This window comes from Dipodomys merriami, unplaced genomic scaffold (assembly GCF_024711535.1).
Source record: "Dipodomys merriami isolate MVZ:Mamm:240054 unplaced genomic scaffold, mDipMer1.0.p SCAF_60, whole genome shotgun sequence".
NCBI classification, from domain to species: domain Eukaryota; kingdom Metazoa; phylum Chordata; class Mammalia; order Rodentia; family Heteromyidae; genus Dipodomys; species Dipodomys merriami.
Window position 1 is genome coordinate 8,084,230 of NW_027206180.1, and position 23,067 is coordinate 8,107,296.

The window sequence follows — 23,067 nt, forward strand, 5'->3', positions numbered from 1 at the left end:
AGCCCCATGACAAAAAAAAAAAAAAAAGTCTGAGACTCTTATTTCCAACTAACCAGCAAAATGCCAAAAGTAGAAATGTGATTCAAATGGTAGAGAGCCAGCCTTGAGAGAAAAAGCCAAGGAAAGCCTGGTGCTGGTGGCTCACATCTGTAATCCTCACTACTCAGAAGGCTGAGGTCTGAGAATCACAGTTCAAAAGCCAGTCTAGGCAGGAAAGTCCATGAGATTTTTATCTCCAATTAACCACCAGAAAACTGGAAGTAGCACTGAGGCTCAAAGTAGTAGATCGCTAGCCTTGCCCCAAAAGAGCTCAGGGACAACACCCAGGACCCAAGTTCAAGCCTCATGACCAATAAAGCCAAGGGATAGTGTAAGGCTCCAACTTCAAGCCCCAGTATTAACAACAAAAATTTTCCTCTGTTGGGGCTGGGAAGGTGGCTCAGTGGTAGAGTGCATGCCTTGCAAGCATGAGGCCCTGGGTTCGATTCCTTAGCACCACATAAGCAGAAAAAGCCAGATGTGGAGCTGTGGCTCAAGTGGTAGAACACTAGCCTTGAGCTGAAGAGTTGAGGGACAGTGCCCAGACCCAGAGTTCAGGCCCCATGACCGGCAAAAAAAATTTAAAAAAATTAATTTTCCTCTGTTTACATGCTTTCTTCACATAGCATAAAAACCAAATCATCAGCTCATCAGCTGATATCTGCATACATGTCTCATGGCCAGAGAACCTGCCTGAGATGCTTGGGATGAGTGGAGGGCTGCTATGAGCAGTTTTTTTTTTTTTGGGGGGGGAGTTTGTTTTTTGTTTTAGAATAGAATAATTTAAGGCAAATAATGACTAATACTGTTCCTCATTATTTTTCCTCTTATAGTTTAAGTGTTTGATCATGATAAGCAAAGAGGCTCTGCTGCCTGGGAACACAGTAAACACAGCCTCCCTCCAAGATTTATAAGATCATGGGTGGTCCTCTTGGTGCTAGCAGTCAAACCATTTTGTACCAGAACCTGTCCAATCAGAAATTGTCCAAATCACAACTACCAGGCACAGTCCATGAGACGCAAGGCTTGCCGAGCCCCCACTGGGCTGTGCTAAAGCCCCTTGCCATAGTTCTTCAGGGCACTGGAGATGGAACTAGCTTGTCACCTCTGGCAACCCACTCACTTGACGAGGGTGGACACTGGCCTGGAGACCGAGAGAAACTCAGTGGATGTGCAATCCAGGCTGGTACCTGAAGACTCCAGGATTGAGACCCTCTGCCAGGATCCCAGAGGGGCCTTACCGGGAACCTCATTACGGTTATTATAGGCAAGAATCTGCTCAAGGCAGATTCTCTCAGAGGCTGTTGGTGGATCAGGTTACCCATCTCTGACGAAGCCTAACTGAGCGGAGTGGAAGGGACAGCATGTGCTGACGGCGGTTCCCCTGCACCACTGCCTGCCTCAGCCCCGGGGCTTACACTCGTCTGTGATCACCAGGCCCCATCTAGAAAAAGAGCTGGCCTGTAGTGCACAGTGGTCTCTTCCACAAAACTGAAAATGTCTGCTTGATTCCATAAAGGTGCGAGAATACCTAATAATATCTATAGTATTTAGCCCTTTTCTTCAGTCGTAACATCTCCTGAGGTCTTTCCAAGGGCATGCTAGGAGAATTTAACCACAGCCTTCACTTGGCCAGCCCAGCATTGGTTTGTTTCTGCTCTGCTCATGAAGCTTCTGTGCAGCTTCTTGAAATAGCAGGGGCAGTGGAGAGTCTTGGCATTATCACACTCTCTGCAAACTACATATACCCAGTGGTCTCTGTCCATCCTGAGCATAAGAGGGAGGGCGCTGCACAGAGCAGGGTACCTACTCTAGTCAGAGCTCATTTCTAAGCCACAAGGCTACCACTCAAGCTTCATGCTCTCCACTCTGGTTTTCTTCTTTTTTTTTTTTTTGTTTTTGGTTTTCTTCTTTAAGTCTCTCCTTATCCATTATTTTGACCACACAGATAGATGCAGGATGAAGAAAAGAAACACACCTGGTGTCTGGTTCAGGTACTGAAGGAGGACCCAGAGCAGATCCTGCTCAGCGCAGTGGAGTGAGCTGCCCAGCACAGGGAGGTGACCACAGCCCCAAGGCAGAGCCAGAAGAACCCAGCATTCCAAACTTCTGGGGGAGCAGTGGTGGGGCTCACCCCCTACTGCAATGTGACCGAGAAGGAAGACTCCAGGCGAGGCTCTAGGGCACACTCTGAATTTGGAATGGTACCTGTGGAGGCATGTAACCTTGGCCCAGCTCCTCCACCTCTTAGGACCTCATTCCTTCTCCAATAAAGGCCTGGGATCATCCTGAACTCTCACGCACCAGCTGCTCTTAAATACAGCCTGACAATCTTGAATGGACCATCCCAGCTGATAGACAACAGCCCCTCCAGACACCGAGAGCCAAAAGCAGAGTATGGCAAATAAGAATGATTCAAGATAAATACCCTTTGATCCAAGTGAAGACACAAGCCACCCTAGTTTAAGAAAGAGCCAAACTACCAAAACACTTTTCAATCCTAGTCTCTAGGAGTCTAAGACAAGTGAAGAGCAATTTAACATCCTTTAAGAAGGCTCTATCACGGATCGAAGAGCAATTTAACATCATTTAAGAAGGCTCTATCACGGATCTAAGTAACACCTCCTTCACCCCCAAAGAACCGAATTTCTGGGGTTGGAGACCACGCAGACCAACTCGCTCCTCGGAGTGAGGGGGAAAATCAAAACCCTGAGTGGCGAGCCCAGTGGCCAAGGTCACAGGCGAGCGGAGAGGGAGCCCAGTTCCCCGAGTTCCGCCAAGGCCAGGCTGCGGGTCTGCCCACGGAGGAGAGGAAGGCACAGCGCTGCCCTGCAGCGACCCGGAGGATCGCTCACAGGGGAGTGGCCAGCGGCCACACCTTGCGCTGGGCCTCGGCCCGCTTTCTCCCCCGACGCGTGCGGGCCTCAGCATCCCCGGGCCTGCCCTGCCCCCGCCCCGGCCTCGGACCCCACCGCCGGCCCGGCGCGGCTGCCCGCGCGAGGCCCACGCACCTCCTCGGCCTCGCGCCCACCCCACGGTCCGCCCGCGCGCCCCGGCCCGGCCCGCGCACCTCCGCCCCCCGTCCCCGCCCTCCCCCCGCTCCTCGGCCCCCAGCCCGCGCACCTCCGCCTCCCGTCCCCGCCCTCCCCCCGGCCCCCGGCCCCCGGCCCCGGCCCCGGCCCCCGGCCCCGGCCCCCAGCCCCGGCCCCCGGCCCGCGCACCTCCGCCCCCCGTCCCCGCCCTCCCCCCGGCCCCCGGCCCCCGGCCCGCGCACCTCCTCGGCCCGGCCCCGGCCCCCGGCCCCGGCCCCGGCCCCCGGCCCCCGGCCCCGGCCCCCGGCCCCCAGCCCCGGCCCCCGGCCCGCGCACCTCCGCCCCCCGTCCCCGCCCTCCCCCCGGCCCCCGGCCCCGGCCCCCGGCCCCCAGCCCCGGCCCCCGGCCCGCGCACCTCCGCCCCCCGTCCCCGCCCTCCCCCCGGCCCCCGGCCCCCGGCCCCCGGCCCGCGCACCTCCTCGGCCCGGCCCCCGGCCCCGGCCCCCAGCCCCGGCCCCCGGCCCGCGCACCTCCGCCCCCCGTCCCCGCCCTCCCCCCGGCCCCGGGCCACGGCCCGCGCACCTCCTCGGCCCGGCCCCGGCCCCCAGCCGCGGCCCGCGCACCTCCTCGGCCCGGCCCCGGCCCCCAGCCCCCAGCCCGCGCACCTCCTCGGCCCCGGCCCCCGGCCCGCGCACCTCCTCGGCCCCGGCCCCAGCTCCGGCCCCGGCCCCCGGCCCCGGCCCCCGGCCCGCGCACCTCCTCGGCCCCGGCCCCAGCTCCGGCCCCGGCCCCCGCCCCGGCCCCCGGCCCGCGCACCTCCTCGGCCCCGGCCCCGGCCCCCGGCCCGCGCACCTCCTCGGCCCGGCCCCGGCCCCCAGCCGCGGCCCGCGCACCTCCTCGGCCCGGCCCCGGCCCCCAGCCCCCAGCCCGCGCACCTCCTCGGCCCCGGCCCCAGCTCCGGCCCCGGCCCCCGGCCCCGGCCCCCGGCCCGCGCACCTCCTCGGCCCCGGCCCCAGCTCCGGCCCCGGCCCCCGCCCCGGCCCCCGGCCCGCGCACCTCCTCGGCCCCGGCCCCGGCCCCCGGCCCGCGCACCTCCTCGGCCCCCAGCCCCCAGCCCGCGCACCTCCTCGGCCCCGGCCCCGGCCCCGGCCCCCGGCCCGCGCACCTCCTCGGCCCCGGCCCCGGCCCCCGGCCCCCGCCCCGGCCCCCGGCCCGCGCACCTCCTCGGCCCCCAGCCCCCAGCCCGCGCACCTCCTCGGCCCGGCCCCGGCCCCGGCCCCCGCCCCGGCCCCCGGCCCGCGCACCTCCTCGGCCTGCCTGCGCAGCGCCTTCTCGCGCTCGTACTGCGTGAGCAGCTGCTCGTTGTCCTCGCGCAGCAGCTCCAGCTCCACCTCGTGCTCCTGGTTCTCGCTCAGCACCGAGTCCAGGTTCTCCAGCACGTTCACCACCAGCGGCATGAGCTCCTTGACCACCTCCTCGTCGTAGCAGTGGATGAGGCGCTCGAACTCGCGGTAGATGGAGCCCGCCAGGCCCGACACGCGCTCCGACATCACCGAGCCGGAGCAGTAGTCGTCCTGGTACACCACCACGCCGCCGCCCTCGTCCATCTGGATCTCCATCATGGTGGCCGCCAGCGCGGCCCGCTCCGGCCGCCCGGGTCCGCAGGCCGCAGAGAGAACCGGACAGCCGCTGTCGCCTCAGGCTGCGTCGCCGCCGCCGCTGCCCAGGCCGCGCCCGTCACTCGCCCGCCGGAAGTCCCGCCTCCCGGGGAGGTGGCGCCCCGCCCCGCGCGATGACGTCAGGCGCCGGCCGCTGCGCTGCGGGCCGCGCTTGCCCCCGGGTGGCCCGGGCTCGCGGCCGCGCCTCGGCTCTGCCCGTGGCCGCAGGGCGTCCCGCCGCCGCACGGACACAAGCCGGCATCCTGGGCTCGCGGACAGCTGCAGTCCCCAGGCCGGCCCTGCCCGAGCGCCGCGGGCCGGCGGTGCGCTCACAGACGCACCCGCGCCGGTGCTCAGGCCTGGGCGCCGCCCAGGCAGGAAGAGCCGCGGCGAGAGCAGCCAGGGGTCTGCGCCCACGGCTGAGAACAAGCACAGAGTAACAGGCCAAGACTGCGGACACGGTTAACTACGTTTAATTCAGTTGTTATATCCTGTTCTACTTCATAAAAATAACAAAGTGTTCCTATCAAAATTGCATTGTGATGTGAGGACAGGCTTGTTTTCATACAGCTGTAGAAAAAGTTGGCACCAAATGCACTTAAAAGAAGTTTTAAGGCTTAATACAGACTAGTAATTTCTCAACGCGACAAAGATGGTGAGAACAGTATTCATCCGCACACAGGCATTCCAGAGGTCCCATGCAAATGATAACTGGCTCAGATGATCCTCTGCACTGCTTAGGCCCTCAGCCCAACCCACAGCCTCACAGGAAGACAAGGGGGAGAAAGGGAAAGTAAGGCAGGGCACTCTGCTGCCCAGGGAGTCGAGGGTACCCTGGGCTGCTGCTGTAGGTTCCCCTTCTCCACCCACAAGTCCCCATCAGTGGGCAGAACTGGAGAATTACCTTCCACTGGACCAAATAGTAATTAACATTGGATTCCTTGGCAATCCAATTCAGAATTCACAAGTTCTCATTAACAGTCACAAAATGTTCATTGCTACCATCAGTATTTGCTGGTAAGTTAAACAAGTTACTGTGTTTTGGTTTAAAAAGTTAAGAAACATTTACGACATTTCTTTTAAACAGCAAAAAACAACCAAACATGCCCTGAATTTGAAATGACATCCTTATAAATGATTTTAACTGTAACCCATTTGCAATCTGACCATTACATGAAATACTTGTTTCTTGGCTCCAGAGTTTGCAGGACAACTGAAGGGGGGGTGGGGGGTGGGTGGGGACTCTTTGGTTGACAAAGCCCAGTGCAGACCTCTCAATAGGTCAGGAATAGCAAACAGAGCTCCTGCAGGCACTTATGAAGTTAAGCAAACACGAGTGTGACTGTACAAGCGGTTGCTTTTCTTAAGCTTAATAAAAATGATGACACCTGGCATCTGGTGTGAACTCTGCAGACAGGAGCAGTAGCAGCATCCAGAACCTCTCCTGTTAACTGTTATCCACCAGGCGGGAGGGAAGTAGGGAATGGAGGCTGCAGCCCTTCTGGGCTGAGCAGAGATCTCTACCAGGCAGAAGATGCAACACAACTTGTGCCAGCACAGTATCTCTGTTGGCAGACTACTTAACATCCTGGCCGAAGGAGCAGAATACGTGAATGTGTTCCAGAGGCTTTCAGGCTTTCCACAGGGGGCTGGAAAAGCTCTTTTTCTTCTTTGGTGTGCCTGAGAAAGGGACTCTCCCCCGCCCCTAGATGTTAGGAATTGAGTCTATAGGCATTTATGAAAAGCTGTTATTTAAAAACAACTTTTCAGGTATTATTAAAGAAACCAACCTACAAACCCAAGGTTCTCATGCACATCTTCCCACCAACTACAGGAACAGAACAGAAAGGAAGAAACTGATTAAGCCCAGTACTTCGAAATATCTAGATGTTTTAAGTTCTGCAGAGGCTAGAGGTCTTGTGTAGAAAGAACTGTGGAAGGGGGCCTAGACTTAGGGTTGATGAGACAAACAAAAACAACAATCTAGAAGCAAACCTGGCATCACAAGGAGCAGAGCCAGCCCCCGAAGATTTGTGAGACTGGGCCATTGTTTTAGATTCAGGAATGGACAATTCAGAGAATTAGTGCATAAAAATCTTCCACAAAGCAGAAGACTGAGAACCGGTTTCAAGACTGCAGGACAATACACTGGGTGTAAGATGGAAAGGTAATCTTGGGAGGGAAGGCCATGCTGGCAGCAGCACTCCCTTCCAGGGAATGTTTAAGGCAGAGACCAGCTTTGTAGTATTTCCATTTACACTTCGCTCCCACATTTCCCCAGGGACAGACAGGTTGTTTGGATTTCTTTTATCCGTCCCTGGATGCCTGGCCAGCCAGCAGATTGCTGATACCTGGACAGGGAAGGTCCTGCCACGTTTCTTCTCTCATCTTCGTTTTGCTCCATAGAGAACCACCAATGCATGGATACCAAGAGTCCCATTTTATCCCTAAATGTGTTTCACAGCAGCCTAGAAGACACAGTCCTCTGTGTGGCTCTTAAGAGGGCAACAAAGCCACTAAGCAGCCAGCCTCATGTGCAATAACCCTCTCCCATCCACTAGTTTGCATGAAAGGAAACTCTAACATTCAATCCCCTATCTCTCAAGTGTCTGGTCTGGCTACAGGCAAAGCAGGCGCTTCTCAGTAGAAGGAGATGCTGGATTTGCCTCCTGGAGGATTCAGGACCTTGTTGTGGGAGCGAGGCCGGGGCCCCAGCCTGGGCTCGTGGCTGTCCACCGCAGGTATGGACTCAGGTGCCTTTGCATGGTCTCCTCGAGAGTTCCCCTTTTCACCAGGCTCTTCTCGGGGCACGGCATGGGTTGCAGCTGTGAGACAAAGCCCGTACAATGTCTATTAGTGGTAGCCACTGCAAGGAAACACCCACCTCCCAGACCTAATCTCTGCCCTCAATGGCAGCTCCTGGGCACTCCCACCCTCCTCCCCCAAAAGGGGCCTCCAAGGAGCCAGAGGGCACCATTCTCGACTTTCCTCATGAGAACTTGGCCTTGTCAGCTCTACTGGCAATAAATCTTTTTCTCTACCTCACAGACTCTGTCTAGGTTACTTTCTGCTTGGGTTGCATTTGCCTTTCGGTCACTATTTTGTCAGGTAAGCTGCACTAAGGTCAGCCTCATAACAGCTCATCAAGCCTTCACATGGTGCCGGGAGAGAAAGTAAGCCAAGCATTCATTCTCTCCTGCACTGCACCAAGAGAACTCAGCTTGATTAGCAGATGCAGCTCTGGAAATGTGGCAAAGTTAAGGATGACTAAATACTCCTTTCATGTTTTCCTCTATGTCCCTGCCCCGCCCCCAGCACACACCGGTACTGGTGTGTGAACTCAGAGCCTCGTGGTCATTTGTCTTTTTAGCTGTTGTGCTACTACTTGAGCACACTCCAAGCTTGGTGGCTGGCTGGTTACTTTTGGAGGTGGATACTTGTAACGTTCTTGCCCGGGCTGGCTTTGACCCTCAATCCTCAGATCTCAGGCTCCTGAGTAGTAGGATTACAGGCGTGAACCACTGGTGCACGGCTGACTTGATGAGGCAAAGAAAATATAAACATTTGTCCAGAAATAACCACTGTGTCCCCAGCCTTCCTCAACAACGCACACACTGTGACTGCCTGGAAGGTACAGAGGGACATGCCCTTCTGTGCTGCCAGGCACACCACCAACGCTCTGCTCCCAAGGTGACGCCACACAGGACAAAGGCAGAGATCAAGCTCACCTGTAAGATCAGATTTTGTGGATTCTCCTTCACACAGGAAAACATGGTCCTGCAACCAGACAGACCACCAGGTCAGTACTCATTCTAGTGGACAATGAAGACCAGGACATGAACAATCTGTTTAACTTAAAGCAAACTTTTTTTTTTTTTCTTCTGTTGGTCATGGGGCTTGAACTCTGGGCCTGGGTGCTGTCCCTCCGCTCTTCAGCTCAAGGCCAGTGCTCTACCACTTGAGCTACAGCGCCATTTCTGGTTTTCTGGCAGGTTCATTGGAGATAAGAGTCTCATGGACATTACTGCCCAGGCTGGCTTTGAACCACAATCTTCAAATCTCAGCCTCCAGAGTAGCTAGGATTACAGGCACCCAGCTAAAGCAAACATTTTTATTAGCAAAAATTAGTTTATGCGAGGGGTATTCCACTGTGATATTCCCATATAGCCTAACAATATCTCTCTACCGATCTCTTATCTCCCCCTCCTGCCTTTTTAAAACTAATCTTAATAGGTTTCACAGTTCCATTTTCACATATACATAAAGTACTTACTTATTTTACTCATTTACCCTTTCCCTTCCCCTGCCCCCCCCCTAGATACATTTAAAACATGATTTTATCATGGATGATTTAATCATAAGCAGTAGAGGGCTGGGCTAGCCAAGAGAGTCTGGGTTCTGTGCTACCAAAACAAAGCAGATGGAGTCACACAGTAAGTCCCATGTAGCCTGCTAACTGCTTCAGTGACATCCACTGTCTTCTGTCTCTCACCCTTATCACCTAGCCTTAGACCCCACCAATTCTTAAGATATTTAGGTATTTCATTTATCCAGAAATGGTTGAGAATTTTCTTTTAGCTGTGTGTGGTGATTCATGCCTAAATTAAACTACTTGGGAGGCTGAGGTAGGAAGAGCTGTGATTCAAGGCCAGATTGGACAAAAAGCTCACAAGACCTCCATCTCAACCATTACAAAGCTGAGTGACTCTGTATGCCACCTTTATCATAACAACAACAACAACCCTGAGTATATCGTGTGTCTGTCATGCCAGCTATGCAGTAGGCATACATCAAAGAATGAGAGTCCAGGCTGGCCCACGCTAAAAATGGAGACTTTATCCTATTCATTCAGGAGGGTGACAGCCAAGGTTAAAAAGTCTGTGAGAAGCCGGGCGCCGGTGGCTCATGCCTGTAATCCTAGCTACTCAGGAGGCTGAGATCTGAGGGTCCCATGAGACTCCTATCTCCAAAAAACCACTAGAAGACCAGAAGCAGCGCTGTAGCTCAGGTGGTAGAGTGCTCGCCTTGAGCTGAAGAACTGAGGGACAGCATCCAGGCCCAGAGGTGAAGACCCATGACCGACAAAAAAAAAAAAAAAGTCTGTGAGACTCTTACTCTTATTTCTAATTAGCTAGCAAAAAGCTGGCAGTGGGGCAGTGACTGAGGCTCAGGTGCCATCCTTGGGCGGGAAAGCCAAGTTCAAGCCCCTGTACACACACACACACACACACACACACACACACACACACACACACACACACACACACACACACACACACACACACACACACACACACACACACACACACACGAAAAAGCTTTTCAGTTTGAGAGAACTATACATTTTTGTGTGTGTGTCTGTGTGTGTCTCATGGGGCACTGTCCCTGAGCTTTTTGCTCAAGGCTAATGTTCTACCACTTAAGTCACAGCTCTACTTCCAGCCTTTTGATAGTTACTTGGAGACTTTCCTCCTGGGCTGGCTTTCAACTGTGATCTTCAGGTCCCAGCCTCCTAAAGTAGCTAGGATTATAGGTGTGGGCTACCTATTTTTTTTTTTGGTCAGTTGTGGGGCCTGAACTCAGTTTAAGGCTAGTGCTCTACCACAGAGCCACAGCACCACTTCTGGCCTTTTCTGCTTATGTGGTGCTGAGGAATCGAATCCAGGGCCTCATGCATACAAGGCAAGCACTCTACCACCGAGCCACCTTCCCAGCCCGACTAAGCTATTTCTGACTCACCTTTATGCCAAAGGTGTAGTGCCTTAAGACACTAGATTATGGGAGAAGCCTTGCAAATCAGGCTCTCCATTTTGGTAGAGCTGAGTTTTGGGCTTTGTTCCTATGTCTGGGGAAATCATATACATACTACAGGAAACTGATTTACAAATTCCTTAGGGACAAAGTAGCTTCAGCAAAGAAAAAAATCTCTGAAGAACTCGGGAAGGTCCTATCTAAACCTCAATATACTCCTCTGTTAAAGTACTCTTGATGTGGGATTCTATATATGAAGGACCAGCATGAATGGTAGGGTACTCAATGAGTGGGTGATTCCTCCTCTTCATGCTCTGAGATACATGCTCTACTGAGACAACTAGCAAACCCAGGTCTTCACCTTCATGGACTGCACATTCTAGGGACTCGGTGGGATACTGGGATGAATAATGCTACAGTACTTGGTAAACCAAAGTGCTTTACACATATTAAATCGTTTTTAAATTTTAATGTCCTCTCAAAAAATATAATTTTCACTGGGCACTGGTGGGTTCACGCTGTTTTGCTTCTGGTTCTTTGATCACAAAAATAAGTGGAAAAGCATAGTTTAAAAGTATTTCTAGGGGGCTGGAAATGAGGCTTAGTGTTAGAGTGCTTGCCTACCATGAATGAAACACTGGGTTCTTCAGTACTTCATAAACAGAAAAAGCTGGAAGTGCGACTGTGGCTCAAGTGGCAGTATGCTATCCTTAAGAAATGAAGCTTGGAAACAGTGCCCAGACCCTGAGTTCAAGCCCCAGGACTGGCAAAAAAAAAGAAAAAAAAAAAAAAAAAGAAAAACATTCTCATAACTGGCAGTAAAGTCCTGACCTTTAGTACAGATAAGCTCTAGCCAAAGTATAGAACAGAAAAGTCTACCACCACTTGGCCTACCACAAATACCAAGGTAGGCTGTGCTGGCCCTGGTACACAGGGAAGCTAGGATTCACCCGTCACCGGACCTGGAGCCCAGGGGCTCACAGGTATCTAATCTGTACTTGCTCCATCTTTCTACTGTTCAGGAGACTATGCTCATCTTGCATCAAAGGTGTGTAGAATGCTGTAGTTATGCACACTGGTATCAAGTACAAGGACTTCGTCATCCTATGGTGAATAACCCATCATCAGCCATCATCTTTCTTTCCAAAATGAACAGCGTACAGCCACATTTGTGCCAGGTGCTCTCCTCCTCTCTCCGGCACAGTGAGGAGCACAGGTAGAGCAGCACACTGCTCACCACAAGTCCCATCGGGCCTCATGAGGCTGGAACCTGTTCCTAGTTCCCTGGGTGACTCAGGGGATCTCCCAACCCAACAGCAAATGACAACACCAGGAAATTCGGCGTCATCCACCTTGCCTTTTCTTAAGTCATGTCACACCTGCCTTGGAGCCTTTTCTTTTTTTTTTTTTTGGGTCCAGTCGTGGGGCCTGAACTCTGGGCCTGGGCACTGTCCCTCAGCTCTTCAGCTCAAGGCTAGCACTCTACCACTTGAGCTATAGCGCCACTTCTGGCTTTTTTCTTTTTGCATATGTGGTGCTGGGGAATCGAACCCAGGGCTTCAGGCATGCAAGGCAAGTGCTCTACCACTGAGCCACCTTCCCAGCCCCCTTGGAGCCTTTTCTTTTTCTTTTTTTTTAATTTTTTTATTGTAGAGATACTATACAGAGGGTTACAGTTACATGAGTGAGGTAATGAGTACACTTCCACTTCCTCTTGAACATTGTTACCCCCTCCATTGTTTTCCCCCTACCATCCCCTCCCTCCCTCCCTTCCCCAAGGTTCTTTTTTTTTTTATCGTGATTAAGTGATTACTTAATTTCCGGAAATTCACAGTATTGTGGAATAATGATGCTCATTTAAAGTCACAAGTTCATTCTAACTTTCCTGGAGCAAATTGTCTATCACAGTCTGTAATATATAACGGTGCTCATATGTTATATACCATATATGTGATCAGCAGCATGGGGATATTTAGTAGTGGTTCAACCAGATGAGTGGGAGTTCTTTGTTTCTTAAGTCCTGTTAGTTTTGTCATATCACCTAACATTTTGGATTCATCATCCACTTATCAGGGAGACCATGTACTGTTTGTCTCTTCGTTCTTGGCTTACCTCGCTCAACATGATTCCTTCTAGCTCCATCCATTTCCCTGCAAATGCCATTATTTTGTCATTTCTAATGGCTGCATAATATTCCATTGTGTATAGATACCACAATTTTTGGATCCATTCATCTGTGGTGGGGCATCTAGGTTGTTTCCATATCCTAGCTATTGCGAACAGTGCTGCAATAAACATGGAGGTGCATGTGTCTTTGTATATTGGTTCCTGTTGTTCAGGGTAGATGCCTAGAAGTGGTATGACTGGGTCGTAAGGGAGGTCAATCTTTAGCTTTCTAAGGACCCTCCAGACTGCTTTCCTTGGAGCCTTTTCTAAGAATTTGGCTCCACTCTGTTTTCTTTCACGTCTGCTATCTGAATGTCATCCATACCTTGGGTTTGTTTGGGTGTGCCAAGGGTGAAGTGGCAGTGACTGGGGAGCCGAAAATGTCACTGGTCTTCCCACCAGGTGGGTTCAGACGTTGCCGGGTCTGCACAGGAGTTGATTCGTCAAAGATACCACTTCCTTTCCCCCCTGCAGAAACAACCACAGGACACTGAGCACTGCAGCAGCCATCTGCTGCTTCCTCACATTTGTCACTACGTTTGTTACCTCACGACAGTGACAGTGCAGGTACCGAGCTTGCTGCCAGCCAACTCCTTTACCGGGGCCAGCTGGGCCTTCATGTCTTCTAGATCAGCACCCTCCCCCCCACCAACCAGGCAGGCCTCTAGAAGGAAACACACAGCACATTGCCCCTCTTGAGTTTCCTGAACACTTGATTATTCAAAACAACAAACATGTTGAGTTCATGTAGAGTTGTTTAGTTATTAACACGCCCTACTGGAGACAAACTTGTAATCTGGAAAATAACATTTACTAGACATCTATGGTAGGCAGAAAGATGCCTACTATATGATACCAACTGGTCTTTACTCTGCAAACAGCAACGATCAACCTTCCACAAAGCACTATGCTAAATGGAGGCAGATATCAAACTCAAAGCATTGGTACCCCACAAATCTACAGAGGGAAAGAAAAGACACCCACTCACTACCTGTGTGGCTATAAAAAAGACACTTGGCCTTTTTCTATCTCTAATTCCTCATTTGTAGAGTAGGGAAAATAAAAAGTTTTTTCTCTCAGGGCTGTATGAAAATTCAATGAGATACTGTAGCATGGAACAATGCCTAGGATTTAAACATTCAATAAGTATCAGCTATGGTTTTCTATATAGTAAGAAGAAAGAACTGTTACACATGTTCTATGAACAATCTGTATAGCACTATAACATTTTAATATAAAAAGAGGGATCTCATTGGCTTGGATTTGAGTAAAGAAAAATGTGATTTCCTGAAGTCTGAAATCCCAACCTCTCCGGAGACAGGAGGGTCAAGGTTCAGCCCAGCAGGAAAATGGCAAGATAACAAGATAATAGCTGGTTTAACAACTAGACCAGGTGTGGTGGTGAGCCTGTGATCCCCTACTCAGGAGACACACCTGACAGAGACCCTACCTGAAAAATAACTCAAGAAAGAGAAAAAGGGGGTTGAGAATGTGGCAAAGTGCCTTGCCTATAAATTGTGAGGCCCTGAGTACAAATCTCGATACCACAAAAACAAAGAAAAGTAATCAGGAGCCAAGCCCAGGTGGCTCACACCTGTCACCCTAGCTACTCAGGAGGCTGGGATATGAGGACTGCAGTTTGAAGCCAGCCACAGCAGAAAACCAGAAGTGGTACTATGGCTTAAAGTGGCAGAGCACTAGCCTTGAGTGGGGGAAAAAAAGCTCAGGGACAACACCTAGACTCTGAGTTCAAACCCCATGACTGGCCAAAAAAGAAAAGGAAAAAAATGAAAAAGAAAAAAAAGAAGGGGTGGGGGGAATACTCAGGAAAGTAGGAAAGACAGGTGTGTAGTATTAGAAAGTGTAAGAAATATAAGGACCAAGGGTGTGTAAGAAAGTGTAAGGAATCTAAGAAGCTCTTTGTAAAGAGTTGTCTTTTGTGTTTTCTACTTTCAAATAATTACATTTTAAAGTTATTTACTGGCTATGATGATCACATGGCCACCACAGGGCTGATAAGCATCACTTGACCCACACGCAGGAGGAACAGGGGAGCAGGAGCAATCCACACAGCCCTCAGTGGGGTGGGGCCTAAAGCAGAACAGGGAGTGTCAGCTTCTAGAGGCCTAAACTAATGCTGTCAGGAAGTCTTTACCTGTGCATGGAAAGTGGGGCTTGTGCAGTGCATTTGCCTTTGTGGGGGGCGGAGACCAGAACTTTCAGGGACAGGTTGGACTTGGGCAACTTCAGGGTTATCATAAAACATTCCCAAACCCCAGCTGTGGACCTCCCAGATCCAATCTGGAAACTGGACACCGGTGGTTTGTAAAGCTAGTATGGAGTGGGACCGGACTGGGCCTCTGGGGCAAGGCTGCTGCTAGGGGCAGAGTCCCTGCTGTCACTCACTCGCTGTGTGACCTACCTTCTCAACTAATAGATAAGACTCCTACCCAGTGAGTACTGAATTGGAGCAGTTGATGCAGGTGTCCTGCAGGCACCCCTTGGTGAGGTTGTGGCCTTGCTAGCAAAGGCGTCTGGATCACCAGGCAGAGAGGGGGCCCCTCCCACTATGTCATTCCTGGTCATCCCCGAAGGCTTACCAAATCACACACTCGTTACTCTTTTAATATAGTTTAATCACATACTTACTATTACTCAACATCTTTCTTGAAAGAGGAGTTGAGCTTTGAAGCAAGAAAAGCTGGCTAGGGCCAGGAAGGTGGCTCAGTGGTAGAGTGCTTGCCTAGCATGATGAAGCCCTGGGTTCAATTCCTCAGTACCACATAAGCAGAAAAAAACCAGAAGTGGCGCTGTGGCTCAAGTGGTAGAGTGCTAGCTTCTCACTGTTCTCAGGAACAGTGCCCAGGCCCTGAGTTCAAGCCCCAGACTAGAAAAAAAAAAAAAAAAAAGCCTACATTCACTCATAACTGAAGGAAAATAAATGCAAGGTAACCACTATATTGGTACATACAAGCGCATATATACACTAGGGATAAACCACAGGACTGTTTGCAAGTTGTTGACCCAGGACTCTATATTTCAAGAGATTTATCCAGATGGCGCATTCAGGAGGTAAGGTTAGCGCACAGGCACGAGGCAGGAAAACTCAGATCCAAAAGCTACTCCTGCCACTAAGTAGGCGAAGGACTCAGGCGTGCCAGTGCTTTCCTATTGCAGAAGCTTCTTACAGAGGAAAGTTTTATCGTCAAAGGACCCACTACTGCCTACCTCCTATAATTGTGGTGAAAAACCACATGCTAAACACTTAGCATCATCACACTCAGGTAAACACAGAAACAATCAGTAAAGACCTAGACAAGCCAGTAGTGAGGAAGAAAGATGAAAAAAAGGGGAAGAGATAGCACACTCTGCCTTTGTTTGTACCTTTGGGGCTTCAGAGTATTTTCAAAGAGCCTCTGGTTGATGGAAAGAAACTCCAGAGCCACAAGATGCAGAAACTTGGTCAGGCAGCAAGCAGCAGGTGCAGCTCCTCAAACACGCTGCTGACCCTCTGGTCAAGGGGTCCGGGCTCCCCACCAGGCGTTCCAGTGTTCCAGTGTCCATGGGCATGAGGTTCAAGGGCCCGACACAGGCTTCTAGGCTCTCCAGGAAGCCCAACGGACATATAAACCACCATACAGGCCCTGCACTGAGGAAGGGCCACACCTTCAGCTCTCGCTCACCTAGCTACCCTGGGCTTGAGATGACCTTGCATACCACAAGCTGCTCTGCTGTCCTGGTATGGTGGTCCAAGGGGCTAACCATTCCTGGCCCTAACCTGATCTGGACACCATGAGAACATCAGTGACTCTAGGAGCTGCAGGCGTTTCTGCTGACCATATTCCAACAACTCCAACAGCCACCAACCAATAAGCAAAACAATTATTTACATTTGGTCAAAAAAAATTGTACCCAGAACTGGAAGGAGGTAGGGAGCAATTCCTGCTCTCGTTGTAACATTTTGATCAAATCTCAGATCTTTTAAGGATGAAACAAACCCTGCTATCATGGAGACATCTTCTCCTTTTCTCTCTCCTACCACACTTTCTTTTGGAAACAGGGTCTGGCTATTTAATCCGGGCTGGTCTTAAAATCACTATCTTTCTGTCTCAACCTCCAGAGACTAGGGATTAGACACTAAACTAAGTCTTTTGAACTCATGACCTCATACTTGCTCAGCTAATTTGCTAGCCTGCCTAGGGCTCTAACACTTACACCACACCTTTAGCCAGCTTATTTTGTCGGCGTGCGTGCGTGTGTGTGTGCGCCCATGCGCAGAACGTGTAGATCCTAGGGCCTGAACTTGGGGTTTGGGCACTATCCCTGAGCTTTTTTGCTCAAGGCTAGCACTCTACCACTTGAGCCACTTAATTAAGCTCCACTTCTGTTTTTTGGTAGTTAAGTGGAAATAAGAGTCTCAAACTTTCCTGCCTGGGTTGGCAGGAAAGCATGATCCTCAGATCTCAGCCTCTTGAGTAACTAAAGTTACATACATGAGCCATAGGGACCTGTCTTTGTTGTCTTAAGTTTGGCTTTGAAGTCTTAAGAGTTTGCCCCGACTGGCTGGCTTCAAACTCAAGATCTTTCCTGTCCTGATCTCAGCCTCCTCATTAGGTCGGCATGAGCCAACTTAAAATTTTCTTACAAAAATAAAAATTATTTTCTTCTCTAACCATTAGGGCAGGTAAGTAATGAACTGTCTAGCTGTCTACAAAGTTTTAATCCCACTGAAAATCAATAACACCATAAAAATGATTGGCTGAGACTTGAGGATCATGATTCAAAGCCAGCCCAGGCAAAGAAGTCTATGAAACTCTTATATCTCCTATTAACCAGCAAAAAGCCAGTAGACTGACTGCCTTGAACAAAAAATGCCAGTGAGTGTGTTAATTCCTTGAGTTCAAGCCCCAGTACTGACTCTCTCTCTGTCACACACACAGAAAGAAAAATGCTTGAATGCATAAATATTTGCATGGAACTTAAGAATTTCCAAGAGTCCAAGAACCAAACTCCTACTGTTCAGTTCAATATCCTCACTCAATCAGTGTCTGATGAGTAGATGGGATTTGTGTGCTCAAGCCTTCTTCACAAGGGAGAAAGTGACAGTACAGTCTTTTACTTTAGAAAAACTTCAATGCCAAAGGATAACATATACCAGAAAATATCTGAGAGGATAGAAAGAAATAGAAGCCTGGCACAGTAAGCTAACCCTTTAATCTCAGTGCTAGGGAAAATGAGACAGGAAGATTGCTGTGTTTTTGTTTTTGTTTTTTTTTTTTTGGGGGGGGGCTGTTTCCATGGGGCTTGAGCTCTGGGCTGAGTACTATCCCCGAGCTCTTAAGCTTAGGGTAAAACCACAGTGCTACTTCTGGTTTTCTGGTGGTTAGTTGGTTAAGGGTCTCATGGACTTTCCTGCCTAGGATGGCTTTGAACCAGGACCCTCAGATCTCAGCCTCCTGAGTAGATAGGATTATAGGTGTGAGCCACAAACTCTGTAAGTTTTTGTAATCTGGGATACACAGCAAGACTCTGACTCTAAACAAACAAAAGAAATAGCACATATTTTCAAAGGAACAACAGAAAAGAATAGAGGCAAATAAACTCCACAAAACCTACAACTAAAAATTACAAAGGTCTATACCTGGGGGATTTGTTCTCTTTGGTATGTTCTGAGGCCCTTCGGTTGGTCCAAAAATATTAGATGCCATCCTATTAGGCCTGCATGAAGGAACCGCTTCTTCTGGACTTCCAAAAATATTGCTTGCTTCTCCTCCTGGGGGCTTCATGGACCTGTAAGCACAGGTAAGCACACGTCACTGGTGTCTGCCCTAGGCTCTCAGGAATCAGCAGATTGGTGGTGGTGATTTTTCCCACCAGGCTACAACAGTGGGCAGCAGAAATGAGAGCCACTCTGGGTATGATCGTGTATGCTTGTGAGAACAGTATTCAGGAGGACCAGAGTTTGAGGACAAACTGTGCTACACAGTGAGACCATGTTTCAAACACATATACACAAAAACCACGAGGAGTTTCACATTTCTAGGAGCCACATTATAAAAAGAACAAATCAGAAATTTATTCTAATATATTTAAATTAAGCTACTTTATAAGAAATGAGTGTGAATGGAATAAAAGACATTTTTTTTTTTGGCCAGTCCTGGGGCTTGAATTCAGGGCCTGAAAACTGTCCCTAAGCTTCTTTTTGCTCAAGGCTAGCACTCTACCACTTGAGTCACAGCACCACTTTTGGCTTTTTCCTGTTTATATGGTACTGAGGAATCGAACCCAGGGCTTCATTCATGCTAGACAAGCACGCTACTGTTAAGCCATATCCCCAGCCCTGAAAGGCATGATTAAAGAGATATTTTGTTCTTTCCATGCCTCAACCCCAGTGAGTAGCTGACACTTGGTAGCACATCCCCCTCCTCACTACCCATACCCAAGTGCCAGGAGACACAGTGGCCTGGGATGGCCCTGGTAGAGCTCAGCTCCTGCAGTGGGGGTTGGGTTTGACCTGTGTTAAGCCTTCAGAAAGGTACAAGAGGACTTCAGAAAGGTACAAGAGGGGCTGGGAAGGTGGCTCAGTGGTGGAGCGCTTGCCTTGCATGCCTGAGGCCCTGGGTTCGATTCCTCAGCACCACACAAGCAAAAAGAAAAAAGCCGGAAGTGGTGCTGTGGCTCAAGTGGTAGAGCACTAGTTTTGAGCTGAAGAGCTAAGGGACAGCACCCAGGCCCAGAGATCAGGCCCCACAACCAGACCCCCCCCCCAAAAAAAGAAAGGTACAAGAGTGTCCAGTCCGTGCATGAGCCGCAGCCCACCTGACTTATGATTCTACTGCTTCTTGTGTGACTTACAGGGTTTGTAGTCTGTGGCCCAAGCCTGGTGTCACAGTGAAATGCCCAGTAGTAGTATGGAAGCACCTAACAGGACCATTGTGTATGGGACCATTGTGTATTTTCGACCATGGCATCTGGGGCGAGTGTCTTCTCTAGACATTCAGTTAGATTTAAAATTCATTCCAGAGACGAAATCTCCAGAAACTGAATCTTAAACCAGTGTGTGGCCCCCTAAGGCCTCAGAAATGGGAGTGACTCAGACACTTACAACTACTTGAAACTGTGTGTGTGACAGCTAAGAGGAGGTTACGCCTCACTGGAAATCCACAGGGACATGGGTTGCTCATGGTGGAGCTAAAAGGAATAGGATAATGAAAATGCTCTTGTTCCCTCCAAAGTACAAGGAGCAGCTGACAAATGGAGCATTCAGTTTGCCACAAGGGAGGACAGCAGAAAGTGAGGAAGTCATATGCTCTTCGGAGTGCAGACAATGCGGCACCCATGCCCCAACAGAGAGCCTCCGCTGGCCACTCATCACCACAGATGCCAGGCACATGCTGGCAGGCCTTGGAGCTGGTACTAGGTCCCTATCTGTTGCAAAAAGGGGAAAGCCGATGTGTCAAAAAACCTGCCTTGTTCAGCAGTTAATGATACCTTGAAAAATTTATGGATTAAAAAAAAAACACACTTGTTTTAATCACCAATAATCAGGCTTAGAAAGGAACTTAACAAGACCATAGGTGTATTGCTGGAGGACAAAGCCATGAAGTTTCCACGCCCACTTATAAATCACCCAGCTCTGGTTATTTGTCCTATTTTTCTTACCTAGTTGCAAGTCTAACATGCTTGGGTTTACAGTCTCTTTTTCCTCTGTCTCTAACACAACTCCAGATAATGTAACACTGCAACTCTGCACGAAACCTTCTAGACATGAAGATGAATGACAGCAAATCCTTTGACCAGAACCTCAGATTTAAGGGGAAAACCAGCTGTGTCTGAGGTTTGTACTGCATGCAAGAGTAAGAGCAAAGCACAAGAAGGTTGGCAATTTCCAAGCTGTCTCTGGAGAGACCTAAGAGGCAAGTGGCAGTTTATTTCAAATGAACCGTTTCTGGGGTGGTGAAATACAAGATGTTACATTCTGATTTTTCTTTCATTGGAAAACAAGCATAGAAAAGGAAAGTATAGTGCTGTAGCATGTTCTGGCCTGGGAACCTGGTCTGAGGCTATCTCCATCACAAAGGCAGTGAGTGGGGCCCAGTACAACGGGTTTCACAGCCTCCAGCAGCCATGCCAGTGCAAGCAGGGTCTGAGTTCAACAGGCCTTTCAATAAAAATAGGACCCACAACAATGACCCACTGTGGCCTCCTGGGAGCTTCAAGCAGACGTTACCACAGTGAGACTGGGGGAGGGGAGTGCTAGCCAGCTCAGATACTTTAGGACAAATTTTCAATATGGTGTGCACCAATTACATTTTCCTCTTGTGATACCACTTTCATTGTGTTTTAGTAAAGATATTCAATATAGGAAATAAGAGACATACGTCTGGAAGAATGCTCAGGTGGACTGTGGGACTGGAGAGGCAGAAAAGTGTTCACGTTTGACCAGTTCAAAATTGCTCAACCGCTTGTTTTGCAAAAGCTTTTGGGGACGGGTGAGGAGGCTTGGAGAGAAGATGTGAAAACGGACTTTGTCCAATCCTGTACAAATATCAAAGCTGGGCACCTGTTGGCTCACATCCGTAAACATTAGCTACTCAGGCGGCTGAGATCTGGAGATAGTGGTTTGAGGCCAGCCCAGGCAGGAAAGTCCATAAGACTCCAATGTCCAATTAACCACTAAAAAGCCGGAAGTGGAGTTGTGGCTCAAGTGGTAGAGCACCAGCCTTGTGTGAAAATGCTCAAGGACAATGCCCAGGGCCAGCACCCATCAATAAATAATAAATTACAGTGTAAATGACTTTGGATTCATGGTAAGGCCTGCTTTAAAAGTAGAAAAGTCTTACCACGAGACCACCGTCACCAAGAAATGAATGAGCGAATGAAAACAGAAAGTGGAGGGTCTGAAGAAAAAACCTGGAAAGGTAACTACGGCCGCAGGTGCGCTCCTTTCCGGGAGAAGCCGGGGCGGCCCGGAGCGCCAGAGACGCGGTTCCCGCCCGAACCCCGGCAGAGGCGTGCAATGAAGAGGGCGGCTCACGCCTGGCCTCGGGCTGCTCAGGAGGCTGAGATCTGGGGATCGCGGTTCGAAGCCAGCCCGGGCAGGAAGGTCCGCGAGCCTCTCACCGCCAACGAGCCACCAGAAAACCAGAAGCGGCGCTGCGGCCCCGCGCCCCGGCCCCGCCGCGCGCCCACGCCCTGCGGACGGCGAGCGCCGGGCCGGGGCCACCGCGCCGCGTCGGGAGGGGGAGCCGGGGGGCGCGGCCACGCCGGCGCCGCACCGAGCGCCGGGGAAACGCAGGGCGCTCAGGAGCCCGGGCCGCGCCCCCCGCCCGCCGCGCCGCCGGCTCCTCGGCCCCCGATCCTCCCGGGCCCGCCCGCCGGCTCCTCGGCCCCCGATCCTCCCGGGCCCGCGCCGCCCGCCCGCCCGCCGCGCCCCTCGGCCCCCGGCCCTCCCGGGCCCGCCCGCCGGCTCCTCGCCCCCCGATCCTCCCGGGCCCGCCCGCCGGCTCCTCGCCCCCCGATCCTCCCGGGCCCGCCCGCCGCGCCCCTCGGCCCCCGGCCCTCCCGGGCCCGCCCGCCGGCTCCTCGCCCCCCGGCCCTCCCGGGCCCGCCCGCCGGCTCCTCGCCCCCCGATCCTCCCGGGCCCGCGCCGCCCGCCCGCCCGCCCGCCGGCTCCTCGCCCCCCGATCCTCCCGGGCCCGCCCGCGCCCCTCGGCCCCCAGCCCTCCCGGGCCCGCGCCGCCCGCCCGCGCCGCCCGCCGCGCCCCTCGGCCCCAGGGCGCGCTCCGCACCCGGAGGGGAGCCGCTCACGACTCTGCCCGAATGGGGGACAATTCCAGCCCCGCCCGCCTGCCACGCGGCCGCCCCTCGCACGAGCCTGGCCGCTCGCGCCGGCCCGCGGCCGTGTACCTGGAACTCGGCCGGCCAACCTCGCCGTCCGCACCCTGGAACATGTCGTCCGCGCCCCGCGCTTCCCTCAGCACCAAGACGCGGTTCCCGCCCGAACCAGCGCAGGTATCCTGGCCTCTCCGCGCCCGTTGGACTTCCCGCGTGCCAATCACACTCCCATAGCCTATCGTCGCGCAAGGCTTCACGCCCCCTCCCCCTCCGCAACCACCCGCCCCCTACCCGAGGGAGGCCTGCACGGGCCGGCGTCGCGGTGGTGGTGGATTGGCCGAAGCAGACGCCGCTCAAGAGTTCGCCTTGAGAATTGGCCTACAGCTCGCCCCGCCCTCTGCCGCGGACCCGCCCCTGCGGCCGGCGGAGGGCCGGCCCCAGTTGCCGGGTGGGGTGGAAGGCGAGGTTCCCAGCCCCGACGGGGCGGGGGCACCTGCTGGGAGGGAGGCACCGTCCGAAGCCCTGCCGAGCCCGGCGGCCAGGGACTGCACTGGTCTTGCCCCGGGGCTCACCAGGCGCACTGG

The 23,067-nt window shown here is 52.1% G+C and overlaps 2 protein-coding genes across 22 annotated transcripts in view; both read right to left on the reverse strand.

Moving 5' to 3' along the window:
* Positions 1 to 4,822, reverse strand: part of LOC138814668 (C-Jun-amino-terminal kinase-interacting protein 3) — a 42,479-nt gene extending 37,657 nt beyond the window's left edge. For 12 of the 21 annotated variants that reach the window (XM_070003811.1, XM_070003801.1, XM_070003810.1 and 9 more), the window contains exon 1: positions 4,376 to 4,821. In XM_070003811.1, the coding sequence (XP_069859912.1) occupies positions 4,376 to 4,693 (318 nt within the window). In that variant the 5' untranslated portion in view covers positions 4,694 to 4,821. Of the gene's footprint in view, positions 1 to 4,375 lie in introns of all 21 variants that reach the window. The other 9 variants (XM_070003814.1, XM_070003807.1, XM_070003805.1 and 6 more) reach the window with 2 other exon arrangements.
* A 364-nt stretch (positions 4,823 to 5,186) lies between these two features.
* LOC138814675 (jupiter microtubule associated homolog 2-like) lies at positions 5,187 to 22,620 on the reverse strand. Its single transcript, XM_070003821.1, has 5 exons — positions 22,556 to 22,620; positions 18,288 to 18,436; positions 12,972 to 13,114; positions 8,458 to 8,506; positions 5,187 to 7,554 (listed from the first exon to the last, which is right to left on the reverse strand). The coding sequence occupies exons 1-5, from the start codon at positions 22,597 to 22,599 to the stop codon at positions 7,370 to 7,372; spliced, it is 570 nt and encodes a 189-aa protein (XP_069859922.1). The 5' UTR covers positions 22,600 to 22,620; the 3' UTR covers positions 5,187 to 7,369.
* Positions 22,621 to 23,067: the final 447 nt, after the last annotated feature.